Source organism: Mastigoproctus giganteus, chromosome 3 (assembly GCF_048544385.1).
Source record: "Mastigoproctus giganteus isolate SK-2022 chromosome 3, ASM4854438v1, whole genome shotgun sequence".
Taxonomy (NCBI): domain Eukaryota; kingdom Metazoa; phylum Arthropoda; class Arachnida; order Uropygi; family Thelyphonidae; genus Mastigoproctus; species Mastigoproctus giganteus.
The window spans coordinates 139,452,376-139,469,162 of NC_143577.1; the positions used below are offsets into that span (position 1 = coordinate 139,452,376).

At 38.6% G+C, this 16,787-nt stretch overlaps 1 protein-coding gene across 1 annotated transcript in view; it reads left to right on the plus strand.

Moving 5' to 3' along the window:
* Positions 1 to 16,787, plus strand: part of LOC150088287 (cubilin-like) — a 1,623,406-nt gene that overhangs the window by 1,358,065 nt on the left and 248,554 nt on the right. Inside the window, exon 40 of the mRNA XM_090370104.1 lies at positions 9,037 to 9,242. Coding sequence (XP_090226230.1) covers positions 9,037 to 9,242 — 206 coding nt within the window. The remainder of the gene's footprint in view (positions 1 to 9,036; positions 9,243 to 16,787) is intronic.

Here is a 16,787-nt window from a genome sequence, read left to right on the forward strand (position 1 = left end):
AACCATGGTGGCATTCACAATGCACAGCACCAAAACAAAGTCTGGGGGATATTCCAATGATATTCTACCACAACCAACCTTAAAGGCTTTAAACGTGCATCATGCTACATCTGCCATCAGAGTCAAAAGGAATCGTGGATCCGTTTTACGTCATCAATTACTTGGTCCACTAGTACTAAATTGGTCTGGAATAAAATCTGGAGAATGAAGGGAAAATATACATTCCTCGATCCTAGATTATAATGAATGCACTATTGCAGATCCAACTACAATAGCCAATTCTCTTGGGGAAGCATTCTCTAACATCTCTGTGACCTCTTCGTATTCCCCAGAGTTCCTGGTCCTGAAACATAAAATCAAAAAACAGGCTCTTCATTTTACATCTAAGGGCTTAATTTATCCCTACAATGGGCCATTCACTATACAGGAACTGAAAAGAGCTCTTATTCTTACCAAGGCAAGTGCTGTTGGACCAAATGACATCCATTATGAAATGATTAAGCATCTTTCACCAAAATCTATGGATCACCTGCTCCTTCTATATAATAGAATCTTTATTGAAGAGCAGTTTCCGGATGCCTGGTGCAAGGCCATTCTTGCCTTTGCTAAGCCAGGAAAAGGATCCTAAAATCACTACTAATCATCTTCCTATTACTCTGACTAGCTGTCTGTGCAAAATCCTTGAGAGAATAGTTAATTTTCTTTTAATATGGTATTTAGAATCATATCACCTTCTCACCAACATCCAGTGTGGCTTCCGAAGGAACCAGTCCACTCTGGACCATCTTATTAGATTGGAGACATCCATCTGGGATGCTTTCCTGAAACGTGAACATTTGGTGTCTGTATTCTTTCATATGGAGAAAGCAGAAACCACAACTTGGAGATCTGGCATCTTAAAAGATTTGCATCACCTCGGTCTCAGAGGGCACCTTCCCATTTTTATTAAAAACTTTTTAGCCAATTGTTCTTTTCAAGTATGTGTTGGATCCTCACTCTCTCGCTCTTATTGCAAAGAGGAGGGGGGTACCACAAGGATCAGTATTAAGTGACACACTTTTTATCATCAAAGTAAATGCTATCACACATCAACTTCCTCAACTGTAAACAGCATCCTCTATGTTGATGACTAATGTATTTTGTCAGTCATGCAGCATGAGGGTTATTGAAAGACAACTGCAACAAGCCATTAATCACCTTAATTCCTGGGCATTTGCTAATGGATTCAGGTTCTCGCCACAGAAGACCATTTGTGTACACTTTTGTCGTAAGTGTAACTTCATCCTGAACCTGAATTGAAGTTCAGACAAAATGCTATTCCAGTTGTTCAAGACACTAAATTCTTGGGACTTGTGTTTGATAAAAAAGTTGACCTTTCTGAAACACAACCATCAACTCTGTACCAAGTGCATGAGAGAGCTAAATATTCTCTGCTGTCTCTCCTCTACACTTTACAGTGTGGACCAATGCACCCTATTACGCATTTATCATGCATTAGTACGATCCAAACGATGGCTGGACCCTATTCATCATTAAGCTATCCCACTCGTTACTGGAGCATGTCGAACATTTCCTGTCCAGAGCCTGTATGTTGAAGCACATGAACCACCGTTATTGCTTTGACATAAGCAGTTGTCTCTAAAGTATGCTTTCAAACTGAAATCCCTGCCAGACCATCCTACTTGGTCATCTGTTTTTGAGCCACGATGAAAAATTTTATACAACGTCCATCAGACTGCCAATTGTCCTTTTGATATTCATGTCTAAGAGCTACTCAGAGAACTTGAAATCAAGGTAGACAAGGTTGCCAAAACACCAAAGCTGCCCATTCCACCCTGGCATGCTCAGTGTTCCAACATGAGACTTTTCCCTTAAAATCTGGGGAATGTCAGATACTTGTCTGTCTACCTGCAACTCTATTCTGTCTGTCTACCTGCAACTCTATTCAACACACCAAGCTGAACATTCTGACTTTGTGCCAGTTTACACAGAAGGCTCGAAGTTGGAATCATATGTAGAATCTGCTGCTGCTGTCTTTCCAGACTCCACCATATCAGAGCAGATTCTCCCCGAATGCAGCATATTCACTCCAGAGCTGCATGCTGTTGAGTTAGCCCTGGACCACATTAGTGAATACTTCCACCTACGGTTCATTTTATATTCTGATTCTTTGAGCATCTTACAGGCTTTATTATCGGTGAGATATAATCCTCACCCAGTTCTGTCTCAAGTTCAGCAGAAGATTCACTCTCTTCATGAACATGAATACGGTATCCACTTCTGCTGGATTCCTAGGGCCACATTGGGATTAGGGGAAATGATTTGGTTGACACTGCAGCCAAATTAGTAATTCCCACTAATAGTTGTTGCCTGTCAGTCCCCTATACAGACTACAGACAAATAATACACTCCCAATGGCAGGATTCATGGAGTAGACAGACTACAAATAAATTACATCAGATAAAGTCTGTAATTGAACTGTGGCAGTCTAGTCTGTGCAGGAATCATAAGGAGGAAGTTATTCTTGCTTGTATCCGCATAGAACACAGTCATCTGACACATTGCTGTTGGGCTGATGATCCTCCTATGTGTGAGTCCTGTGATACAGTTTTATTCCTGAAACATTTTAATCGATTGCCCAGATTTTAATAATATGCACTTTACCACTTTTAACTATCTGACTGAGCCTTATACACTCAATATCAGATTTTATCCGTCAATGACAAGGTGTCAGCTCTTTTTAGTTTTTTATATCTTACTAATTTATATATATATGTATATAAAATAAGCTTTATATTTTTAGAATATATACCGCCTTTTAAACTTATACTTAATCGTTTGACCAGGTAACCTCTTTCAAAGTTACCGGAATCTATTTTTACCTTTGTCTTGGTGCATAATAGCCACTGCTGCTAATGCACCAGAAAAATCCAATCCAATCCCAATATAGGGATTGGATTGGAGTTGTTTCTAACTGATTGAAGTTGTTTCTAACTCTTCCTTCACCATGGAAAAGTTAGAACAGCTCCAAGGCAAGTGCTGCTGGATCAGATCTTATCCATTATGATATGATCAAACATCTGTCAGCAAAATCCATGGACCAACTGCTCTTTCTATATAACAGATTATTTCAAGGAGAGAAGTTTCCAGGTTCCTGCCTAAGGCAATGATGCTTGCCTTTCCTAAACCAGGAAAGGATCCCAAAATCCCAACAAACTACCATCCTATTGCTCTGACTAAATGTGCAAAATCCTGGAGAGAATTGTCAATGCTTTATGTGATATTTGGAAGCAAATGGGCTCCTCTCCAGATTGCAGTGCAGCTTCCATTGGAAAAGGTCCACTTTGGACCATTTAATCAGGCTTGAAACTTCCATTCGAGATGTCTTTTTAAAACAAGAACACCTTGTGTCTGTGTTCTTTGATATGGAAAAAGCATGTGACACAACTTGGAAATTGGAATTTTAAAAGACTTTTATAGCATTGGCCTTAGAGGTTATCTCCCAACGTTTATTAAAAACTTTTTATCCCGTTGTCTGTTCCAAGTTTGTGTGGGGTCTACCTTCTCTCAGCCTTTTTGTCAAGATGAGGGGGCATCCCAGAGATCAGTGTTAAGTGTTACGCTTTTTGCCATAAAAGTGAATTCCATCATAGACAACTTCCTGCAACTGATAGCTGTGCCCTCTATGTTGATGATTTCAGATTTTTTCTCAATCTTGCAACATGAGAGTTACTGAGAGACAACTGCAACGTGCCATTGATCATCTGAATTCATAGTCAGTGAATAATGGCTTTAGGTTCTCCTCACAAAAGATGGTCTGTGTACACTTTTTCTGCAAGTGCAACCTTCACCCTGAACCTTAATTGAGACTTAAACAGAATGTTAATCCACTAGTGCCTGAGACTAGATTTTTGCTGATTGTCTTTGATAAAAAGTTGACATTCCTACAACATATTTGTCAACTACGTATGAAATGCATTAAAGCATTGAATATCCTACATGCAGTTTCTTCTAATTCCTTTGGTGCTGACCGATGTACTCTTTTGCATCTCTATCACGCACTTGTGCATTCCAAATTAGATTACAGTTCCCAAGTATATTCATCTGCTAGACTCAGCGTACTTCGATGGCTGGATCCCATCCACCATCAGGCTATTCATATTGCCACTGGAACATTTCGCACATCTCCTGTTCAGAGTCTCTGTGTCAAAGCAACCGAACCTTCGTTCTCACTTCGTCGGATGCAATTGTCTCTACAGTATGCTTTGAAATTGAAATACCCCCATGCAGACACCGGTCTTTGAGCCACATTGGGAAAGAAAATCTGTACAACGCTGCCCAGACTGCCAATTATCCATTCAATAGTCATATCCAAAGGCTACTCGGAGATTTGGACCTTACATTAGACAATGTTGCCCCATCACAAGGGCAACCTCGTTTACCCTGGCATGCTCTTGTTTCCCTTTGCAACTATTCCCTTAACAACTGGGGAAATACTCCATCTGCTATCTACTTGCAGCTTTTTTCAGTTCACTGATCTGAACAATGACTTCTTGCCAGTGTACGAAGATGATTCAGTCAGAAATGGCTGAGGGATCTGTACCTGTCTTCCCAGGCACTATGATATCTGAGTAGCTCTCTCACAAATGCAGTGTATTCACTGTAGAGCTGCATGCAGTTGAACTAGCCTTGGATCATATACAAACCATCCACCACAAAAAATGTATAATATATACTGACTCCCTCAGTTAATTTCAGGCCTTATCATCGATGAGGTACAATCCTTATCCTGTCCTGTCCTGCCCCTGATACAGCAGAAGTTGCACTTCCTTTCGCATTCCAAATTTGATGTTTGTTTCTGCTGGATCCACGTCCACACTAGGATCTTAGGAAATGATTTGGCAGACAAATCAGTGGTCCTAAAACTCTTACCTGTTAATCCCCTATACAGACTACAGATAATTTGTACGTAAGAAACTAATTTCCCAGTGGCAACGCTCATGTCGTGGGCAGGTTGCAAGCAAGTTATATGAAATTAAGCCTGTAATTGAATATTGAATGCTGCACAGGATCCGTAAAGAGGAAGTTATTCCATATCGGCTCCACATAGGACATAGTCATCTGACACACTCCTTTCTGCTGAGGGGTGGTGATCCTCCTATGTGTTGAGGCACCGTTTTAACTGTAAAATATATGACCATGGGTCAGTAGTTTTTAAATTTTTAAAAGTGATTTATGTATATATATATATACACTTATTAGCATTAGCATTGGTGCAAGAAAGCAAGCTTATACAGTATCAGCCAAAAAAAAAAAAAAAAAAACCCTTCCCATTTCACTGATCCAGTCATTCCAAATATTTGTTTAGTTCTGCCTTGAATTTATTTAAGCTATCAACTTCCATAACAACAGATGGAAGTTTGTTCTAGCAATCAACTACCTTCTGGCTAAAGGCAAACTTCTGCACATCTATTCTACAACTGTCTTTCCCCAGTTTGAATCTATGACCCCTCAGGTTTGTAATCAATTCCATTGTCGAATCCCCAGTCCCTTAACTATTGGTAGAATGAAGACTGCATAAAAGCAAAGAAGTTAAAAAATAAAGCATGGAATTTATTTTATAGATTCCCAACCACTGCTAATCTTATCAACTACAAGAAGCTAAGGGAGCACATCTCATTCAAAGACAAGCCAAGAAACATTCTTAGATTCGGTTTGCATCTACCATAAATAGAAACATAAGAAAACTTGAAATGCCCTGAAATCTTACAGCTCATATATAAAAGAAACTTGATAGAGGTTTTTCCAAATTTGACAACGACCCTAAAAATTTACATGACATTACCAATAATGAGTTGTGAAGCTGAAAGAAACTTTTCTGAACTATCAATAATAAAAACAAATTTTGATCAACCATGCTAGAGGAAAGTCTGAATTATCCTTTGATTCTCTCTCTCTATAGAAGATTATATTACAAAACTTTTGATATATGAAGAGGCAATCAAAGAGTATGCAGCCAAAAAATGTAGGGAAAAAAGTATTATAGAGTTTGTGGTATTTTTCAGTGTTTTTTTTAATTTATATTTTGTTGTGATTTATTTTCTCATTCTAAATAAATATTCAGTTTCATACCTAATTTTGTATTTTTCTTAAAGAGGCTCCCAAAAATTGTATAAGTCTTCAGGCCCCACAAAACCTGGATCTTTCCCTGACTGTCATTATTTGAATAATAACATGAAACAGAATTATATATCTAAAGTGACCCATCCACAAGTTTGACATTGCAACATTAACTAAGATGCACTGATACATCTCAGTTTATACAAAAATATGCCATATTTTCCTTGCAAGAAACAAAAGTTGTCAAAACTTTCTAATTTCTATTTAGTACTAATTTTTTAATTTTTAGTGCAGCATCCCATAGACAATTTGACTTGAAATTCTGCACGTCAGTACATATAAAAGAAAGATGTTGTAACAATATGGATTTCAAAAAAAAAAGTCTGCTATGACACCACTTTTTGCCAGTTTATACTTTGAGTTTCAATAGTTAAAATTTCCTGTAGTTCTGTTACCAGAACAAATACAAATCAAAGGAGTTATTATGATTAAACAAATCTGGTATGAGTACAATTTTATTTTTTATTTATTTACTTATTTATTTATTTTATTATATTTTTTTCACACAATGCAGGGTGGATGAAGAGTTAATTTTCTGTTTCTGCATCAACTGTGATGTTTATTTCTTCACAGAAATTCACATTCATCTTTGCATAACAAGAAACAAACAGCAAACATAAAACAAACTATAGGGAAAACTAGCTATTTTTTAAAAAATGGGAATGTCTCATTGTGCAGCAAACCAAAAAGTTCCAATACTTTTGCAGTAAAATCAGTACAGATATGCTGCAGTTACAACAAAACTGCAGAACACAAAACACCACCTCATTGATTAAAGTGGGATTTCGAGAAGCAAGCTTAATGATTTCATGTTTTCATGCTTTCTTTCAGTTTGCTTGACTATTAACATAGTTTTCTTGAATTTTTTTAGCATAGAAATTAAAGAAAACACTTTTATTTTTAAAATACCAATTCCTATATTTTCTTAGAATATTAAAACAAAATGTTCTTGGGGTGGGGGATCATTTCACTATATGTAGATTGTTCCACTTTGCATTCTTATAATGCCAAATAACACAAAGGTCAGAATATCCTTGGGATCAGTGCTCCAATCCTCAGATCATGATCTGAGGTACCTTGAGGACATTAATGTTAACTGTGTACTTTGAAGAATTGTTGATGAGTAAAAGATTGAGACTGTTGGGCGTAGAGTTGTCTAGTTTGCTAGTAGATAAATGAACAAAGTGTGTAAGGTCATTGATAATCACAAAAACCCCAACATCTGCACCAAACAAGTTAATACAATTAGAAAATTGTGAAGAAAATGTCTAATAGTTTTATGATTATGTTGTGTGGTTTTTTTTTTTTTTTTTTAGCAGAATTAATTAAAATTTGTTTTTTTGAAAATAACGGCTAAGAAAACAAACATTTTTAAATTTTCAAATTTTTCATTAAAAAATAAAAAATTACATTTAATAATTATTAAAATCCATTAGTAAAAGGTCAAGCACTGATATCCGTTATTCAGAATTCAGAAAAATCAAAAATATTTTCTAGATATGAAAAATAATTTATTTTAGCCAGCAAGTTATAACTTACTGGAATAAGTTGCCTACATGGGTGGTAGAGGCTGACAGTTTGGAGAAATTCAAAGGACATCTCGATAGTACCTTCGGGTGAGGGAAATGCATAGGATGATAGGTTTCATTTCCTTTTCTTTTATTAATAATTAGTTGTTTTTTTTTTGTTTTGTTTTTTTTTTTTATCATAATTTTATTCAGGGTTTTTTTTTTTTTGGCTTGTGCAGCATAAGACATAGGCTTTCTTGCACCATGTGGTCATTACTAATACTAAAGAAAGTTGGGCACATATTAGTACTGTTGATTATATTTGTTATGATTTGCATGCACCTACTACCAGGTTAAAAACTTGGCCCTAGTCTAGAATTTTTGGAAGGCATCTCAACATGTCTATTCAAATGAAATCAGCATTATGGATATCTCTCACAGATGTAATAGGTCAATTCTGCACTTTTTAATTTCTCAACTTAGACCTTCAATAAATAATTGGAATGGTTGTCTTTGTGCCCTATTCTGGAAAACATTGTTCACGCAGAAAGATGCTGAGGTTATCTGAGCATCTATTCCCTCAGCACAAAATATGAAAAGTACATCACCAAATGGTAAAACAGTAACAAAAGAGTAACTACTACATTTTACTCTGTGCTGAGCCTGCACATGTACAAACAGTTTACTTGTGATGATCACTGAGTTTTCATACAAATTTTTCATACAATCAGTAAATTTATGGATTAACATCAAATAGCATAATGAAATTGAAATATTTTTCCTTAATATCTTAATAAAGATACCTTAATATCTTTCGTTCCTTGAGAGGTTAGAATACTTAAATTTAATTTGCTTTATAGGTTACAATATAGTGTCAACCTGCCAATCCTCAGGTATTTGTTGTGTGGTGTCTAAGTATTGTAACCTTTAATTGTATAATGTATATAGTGTAATGATATTTAAATAGTATGAACCAGAGCTGTAATGCTCAATACATTCTACTTTGATATCAATATTTGTAAAATAATAAGAGAAGTTTACCTCAATAATGTACTATATTTCTATGTACTATATTGAGGTAAACTTCTCTTTTTATATTACAAATGATATTTAAAAGAAGATGGGCTAAATCTATAAAAATTTTAAATTACAGAAATCTCCATATGTATTAGTGAATGCATATGTAATGCCACCCAGGGTTGGCAGTGTGCACCTGCAAATCCCCAAGAGCCAGTGGTGCAGCCCATGAATATTTCTGAGTATGGCACTCTTAATCTAAAACTTGTAATAAGTCACTTTTTGTAAATTTTATTTCCTTCTAATAATACCATACCTTTTTGATTAATAGGCCACTTACAGGGATGCGGCGGTTCAATTATTGCATCATCTGGTCAGCTGAGTTCTTTAGATTTTGATGGAGATGGTAACTATGAACCAAATTTAGATTGTGTCTGGTACATCATTGCAGATGATAACAAAGTTGCTGTGCTTACATTTCAAGAAATAGATATTGAAGTATCATCAAACAGCACTTGCATATATGATTATATCGAAGTGAGTCCATTTTTTTATATATATTTAACTATATTTACATATTTTTATATTGCCATACAATTCTAAAAAGTTTCATTGTTGAGAGCACATGCATAATGCTTCTACATATGTAATTATCAGTATCTGACATTTTATCATTCTGTGCATAAAGCTAAAGAAACAAAATGTGTTACTCTGTGATGCATTTTAACCTATAGGCCCATGTGCCAATGTTTTTTAAGGATCACCTGCACACATGAAAAAAAGTAACCCCATTCATAAAATTAGCATTAGCTTATTTTGGCTGATACTATATAAGCAAGCTTATATAGTATCAGCCAAAAAAAACAAAAAAAAAACACACACACCTTCTCATTTCGCCCATCCACTCACTCCAAATGTTTCTCTAGTTCTGCCTTGAATCTGTTTAAGCTAAAATTTCCACAGCGACAGACGGAAGTTTATTCCATCAATTAACCACCAGCTGGCTAAAGGCAAATTTCTGCACGCCTATCCTACAACTGTCTTTCCTCAATTTGAATTTATGCCCACTCAGGTGATTACTCTGAGCAAGAGGAAGAATTCCATCAGCATTGACTGAATTCTTCCATCAGTGCTGATGGAATTTATACACCTCAATCAGATCACCTCAGAGGTGCCTAGTCTCTAGACAATTTGCGAAACAAGCCTTTCTTTGTAAGGGCAACCCTTTGTTCCATTCACTAACTTCTTGCCCTATCATTCCAACAGCTCTACATCCTTCTTAAAATGAGGTTTCCAGTCCTGTATACAGTACTCAAGATGTGGCCTGACCATTGCCTTATACAAGGGGATAATCACCTCTTATCCCTGCTAGGTAAATTCCTGTTTATCATTGACAAGGCACCATGAGCTGTTCTTGCAGAATGTCTCCAGGTGCCTCCTAACCAGGTGGGCAGGAGCAGCAGTGCACAGCACACGCTTCTTGATTAGACCAGGGTTCGAGCCCGTGACCACCAAATACGGAGAATGCGGAAAGGTCAGGAAATGACCACCGCATATCCCTGGAGCAATATGGCCTTAGTTGCTAATGCTCCTAAAAACCAAATAACAAAAAACAAAAAAAAGACCATCTGCACTGATCAGAAAACTTCATATCTGCCTACACAATTACCCACAGGTACTTTTCACTCTCTACCATTGTCAGTGTAGTACCACACAGTTGATACATTACTCTATGGTTCCTGCTTCCCATATGCAGTACTTTACATTTGTCAATGTTAAACTTCTGTTGTCACCTCTCAGCCCATCTGCTCAACTTTTCTAGATCCTGTTGCAGCAGCGTACCATCATTAATGTCATTAACAACCCTGCCGAACATTGTATCATCTGCAAACTTGGACATTAAGCCTGATATACCATCATTGATATCATTGATGAATACAGAAAACAACAATGGACCCAACACTGAACCCTGGGAGACTCTACTAATAACATTAGTCCATGAAGAGCAGTGTCCATTGAATACCACTCTCTGTCTTCTACCACTCAACAACAATGCCACACTGCTCCAATTTGTGCAGCAGTCTTCCATATGCAACAATATCAAAAGCCTTTCTAAGATCCAAATATATGATATCAAAATTATTCTTTGCATCCAGTTCCTTTGTGACTACATCATAGTATCCAATCAAATTGGTCAGACAAGACTTTCCCTTAACAAACCCATGCTGTATCCGAGCTATAACTGAAGTCTTGTCTAGATGATCCTCCAATGCTTCTTTAACCAGTGCCTCCATTAATTTTCCTAGAATAGAAGTTAAACAAGTGATTTTCAACCGGGGTGCCACAACAACATTCCAGGGGTGCCATGTAATTTGGGTTTAAGTTACTTGAACTTATTTTTTTAATTTATAACTTTATTTCGTTATAAAAAGATGTACAGTATCTTTTTAATTTTGTGGTGATTTGTAATTGATATTTACTTAATAAACATCAATCTATATAAAGAATAAAATTATTATATACTCTATATATATAATTTGTATTTTGAAATGTAATTTTTATAATTATATTATTATAATAACTATCATATAACATATATATATATATATACAGGGTGTCTCAAAAATATTGGTACAAATGTTTAGGGGAAGTAGGTAACATCTAAAGGAATGTGAATCGCATAGGAACCCATAACTGGAAACATCACGGGAAAATAGTACCAGAGGCACAAGAACCAGAAATGACACAAGACAGTAATTAGTGGCAAACATTTATTTCACAAAATATTAACAATGGAGTATGAGATGGATGCATTTCATGATGTTACAACAGATGCTCGAAGGTTCCACCATGAGACGCGATGCATGCGTGACACCGATGCAGCATGGATTGGCGGACACGGTCAAACACACCTGGAGTTTCTTTGACAGTAGCAGCAGCACAGACGAGTCTCGCCACGAGATCCATTTCCATCTCCATAGACGATTCATACACGATAGATTTGAGGGCCCCTCACAGAAAGAAATCAAGGCTCGATAAATCAGGTGAGCGTGGGGCCAGGCAATGGGTCCACCACGGCCAATCCGAAGACACCTAAAACGCCTGTTCAAATGGTCACGAACACACATTCCATAATGGGCAGGCACCCCATTATGGAATGTGAAACCAAACATTGCATCTCACACTTGCTGGAACATCATCAAGTAACCCTGGTAGAACTTGTTCAAGAAAGATCTGATATTTAGTGGAGTTCATGTGGGATGGTAACAAGTATGGGCTGACTAAGCAGTCACCGACCATACCTGCCCTCACATTTATTGCATAGCGGTGCTGTGCCACATGGGGGCACACTTTTCGGGTTGTCGTGAGCCCACACATGAGCATTTTACTGATTGAATAAGCCTTCCCGAGTGAAATAAGCCTCATCCGTGACCAAAACATAGGCTGGAAAATTCAAGTCTTGAACACTTTCGTGGAGAAACCACTGTGCAAAAGCCACACGTGCAGGATGATCTTGCGAGAGCAGTAACTGAACACTTTGGAGATGAAAGGGGTGTAAGGAATCGTCGTGCCAAACACGCTGTACACTGCAAAGAGACACACCTAAGGCAGAGGCAATGGCAGCACGTGTGCTGGTAGTAGGATTATTCTGGACAGCATTCAACACACTTTCCTCCATGGCGGGAGTTTGCGTTGAACGTGGTCTACCAGCACAACTCCTGTTACCTCCAAATGACCCATAATCGTACAAATTTTGATACACACATGCAAACAAACGGTGGTCCGGTACATGTCTGTCTGGGAAGCATTCTCCATAAATTTGTTGAGCAGCTCGTCCATTGCCCTCTGCTAATCCGTACACTAGGTGCATTTCTGCCAGCTCACAGTTCGTATATCGATGCATGCCCTTCGTGCACCAACTACTGCTTGAATGAGTTAACCAGAAATTTTCCCTCTCTCGAACTGATGAACAGTGCCATGTACCTCTAAAGAAATGTGCGATTCACATTTCTTTAGATATTACCTACCTCCCCTAAACGTTTGTACCAATATTTTTGAGACACCCTGTATATATACAGGGTGATTCACTTAGCATTGCAGGGTCCGAAATGCCTTCGTCATGCGGTAGAGGACATTGAACGGGAGGTCGTGTGAACAGCGATCCCGCTGGAAGTCAGCATTTGCGAACCATTTCTGTTGAAGAAACCAAGTAGCGAAAGTCCTCCGGAGTGGATAATCCAATTATTGGACGCGTTGCAGATAGTATGAACTCATTTGGTTTGTTGACAGTATCCTCCATACAGTGGATTGGGAATACCCAATCGTTGGCCTATCGCTCGAGTACTCATACTTGGATTGCCTTCTGCAAGACGCAGGACATTCTCCCCATTGTCTGGCGGCCTCGTCATTCGCTCTCGATTCATGGTACCTCTCGTGAAACAACCCGTCTCATGTAACCTTCTGTGCACATGTGCGAAAATCGTATGATGAGGAGCACGCCTGTGCGTGAAATGTTCCTGGTACAAGTGCAGAGCGGAACACCCATTACAGTCCGCAGCTCCATACACGAGGTGCATGTCGGCCAGTTCAACATATGAATACTCATCCATCCTACTGCCTTGGGAACCGGTTCGCAAATGCTGACTTCCAGTGGGATCGCTGTTCACGCAACCTCCCATTCAACATCCTCTACCGCATGACGAAGGCATTTCGGACTCTGCAATGCTATGTGATTCCAATTCGTCTTTGTGCCCCCTACACCTCCTACAAGTTTGTCGCACTGGTAGTGAATCACTCTGTATATATACACACACACGCACAAAGAATAGGATCTAACAGGCAGAACCCCGGGGGCTCACATCTGATCAGTATGGGCTTGGCACACCCAGGGTCCTGAGCTGGATATCATCATTCTTGTCTTTCTTGGTGATTCCCCTACTACTTTTGACTCTCTCTCTCCTCTCCTTCAGGGTAACTCGGGTACTTTTTTTTTTTTTCCTGGTGCAGCATAAGCCTCAGGTTTCCTTGCACCATATGGGTATTAATAATAATAAAAAAAAAATTGAGTAGGGGTGCAGCAAAACAAAATAAATTACTTAGGGGTGCTGTTAATTAAAAAAGGTTGAAAACCACTGAGTTAAACTAACAGGTCGTAATTGCCTGTGTCTCCTCTTGATCCTCCTTTGTGGATTAGGGTCACATTTGGACACCTCCAGTCCATGGGTACCTCCCCTGAGTCCAAGGAGGCTCTCATAATTATGGCTAAGGGTCAGCTTACTTCCTTTGCTGCCTCCTTTAATATAACTGGATAGATTCCATCCACCCCAGGTGCCTTTCTTATGTTTATTAGCATTAGCATTAGCATTAGTAGAGGCATATGATGCAAGAAAGCAAGCTTATTCAGCATCAGCCAAAAAAAAAAAAAAAAAAGAAAAAAGCACAACCACTACTCCCATTTCACCCTTCCGTTCGTTCGAAATACCTGTCCAGCTGAGCCTTAAATTTGTTTAGGCTATCAACTTCAACAACAAGTGATGGAAGTCTATTCCACAAACCAACTGCCCGCTCTCCAAAGGCAAATTTCCGCACATCTATCCGACATCCGTCCTTCCTCAATTTGAATTTATGGTCTCTCAGGTGATTATTCTGAGCAAGAGGAAGAATCCCATCGGCATTGAACATGCTCAAGCCATTCAAAGCCTTATACACCTCTATCAGATCACCTCGCCGATGCCTAGTCTCCAGACTCTGTAATTTGCAAAACTTAAGCCTTTCTTCGTAAGAGCAACCCTTTGTTCCATTCACTAATCTTGTTGTCCTCCTCTGTACTCGTTCCAGCAGCTCTACATCCTTCTTGAAATGAGGTCTCCAGACCTGTATACAATACTCAAGGTGTGGCCTGACCAATGTCTTATACAAGGGAATAATCACATCCCTATCCCTGCTAGAAAAATTCCTGTATATCATTGACAAGACACCATGAGCTACTCTTGCAGCTGATCTGCACTGCTCAGAGAAATTCACATCTGCCTGCACAATTACCCCCTGGTCCTTTTCATTCTCTACCACTGTCAGCGTAGTACCACAGAGTTGATACGTTGATCTGGGGTTACTGTTTCCCATATGTAGTACTTTACATTTGTCAATGTTAAACTTCATTTGCCACCTCTCAGTCCATCTGCTCCACCTTTCCAGATCCTGTTGCAGCAGCATAGCAACCCTGCCAACCTTTGTATCTTCTGCAAACTTGGACATTAATCTTGATATACCATCATCTATATCATTAATAAATACAGAAAACAACAATGGACCCAACACTGAACCCTGAGGAACTCCACTAATAACATTAGTCCACGTTGAGCAGTGTCCATTGATTACCACCCTCTGTCTTCTGCCACTCAACCATCCCTTTATCCATAGCAGCAATTTGCCTCCAATGCCACACTGCTCCAATTTGTGCAGCAGTCTTCCATGCACAACAGTATCAAAAGCCTTTCTAAGATCCAAATATATAATATCAAAGTTATTCCTTGCATCCAGTTCTTTTGTGACTACATCATAGTATCCAATCAGATTGGTCAGACAAGACCTGCCCTTAACAAAACCATGCTGTGTCTGAGTTTTAACTGAATTCTTGTCCAGATGATCCTGCAGTGCTTCTTTAACCAGTGCCTCCATTAATTTTCCTGGAACCGAAGTTAAACTAACAGGTCTATAATTACTTGTGTCAGCCTTTGATCCTCCTTTGTGAATTGGGTTTACATTTGCACATCTCCAGTCTATGGGTACCTCCCAAGAATCCAAAGAAGCTCTCATAATTATGGCTAGGGGTATGCTTACTTCCTTTTCTGCCTCCTTTAATATAACTGGAGAGATCCCATCCACCCCAGGTGCCTTTTTTATGTTTATCCTCAACAATTTCTCCTCCACTTTCCTCTCAGTTATTAGAAAATCATCTAGCTCACTGCCAATGTTTACTTTACCTACGACATTCCCCTTCCTGAATAACTCCTCATGTGTGAATGTAGATGCAAAATACTTGTTTAGATTGTTAGCCACCTGAGCAGGATCCTCAACTGTTGAACCATCAACATCCAGTGGACCAATCTGATTCATCCCTTTCCTTCTTGAGTTTAAATAGGTAAAGAACTCTTTTCTGTTTTTCTTTGCATCCTTTGCCAGGGATTTCTCATAATCTGCATTTGCCTGCCTAATCTCCTTTGTGACTTGGTTACAGACCAACTTATATCTATCATAGGCTTCCATGTCACCCATTAATTTGTATGTATCCCATGCATTTTTCTTCTCTGCCATATGTCTCATTAGTTCATCTGACAACCATTTAGGCCTGAACCTTGAACAATATTTCTTGGTTGTATGTAAAGCCTGGCAGCTTCCAAGATTAGTTCCTTGAATGCTTCCCATTTTGAATTTGCTGTTGGTAACATCATCAGTTGGTCCCACTGTATAGAATTTAAATACTGTCTCAGCCCATCATAGTCGCCTTTACGAAAACAAAAACCCTTCCCTTTACCTCTAATGGTAGTTACCTCCTTGAGTAAATCCCACTTCAGCACACTGTGATCACTGCCACCTAGTGGTTCCTTTATCTGCAGATTCTTAATGCATGAAGAATCACTACTGATAATCAGATCAAGAGTATTACTCCCTCTAGTTGCCTCCCGAACATGCTGGTGTAGAAAACAGTCATCCAATAAATCCACAAAAGCCTTGCTAGTGTGTGAGTGACCAACCCACAAATTCCAGTCAATATCTGGGAAATTAAAATCCCCCATTATAAGACTCTCTGATTTACTGGCCCATTCTATTTCCCTGTTCGGTATCTTATTATACTCATCAGAGTCATTAAGCCTATAGCACACTCCTACTCTCAATTTTGATTTACCCATGCTTATGTCACATCAAACTGACTCGACACTGCCCTGTCCATCGATGTCGACTGGCTTCACTTCCTTCGATTTTATGTGTTTTTTAACTAATAGCATAACCCCTCCTCCCTTCCTATCCTGTCTATCCTTTCTGTAGACGTTGTACTCCCCAAATTGCAGTTCTGCATTCCTT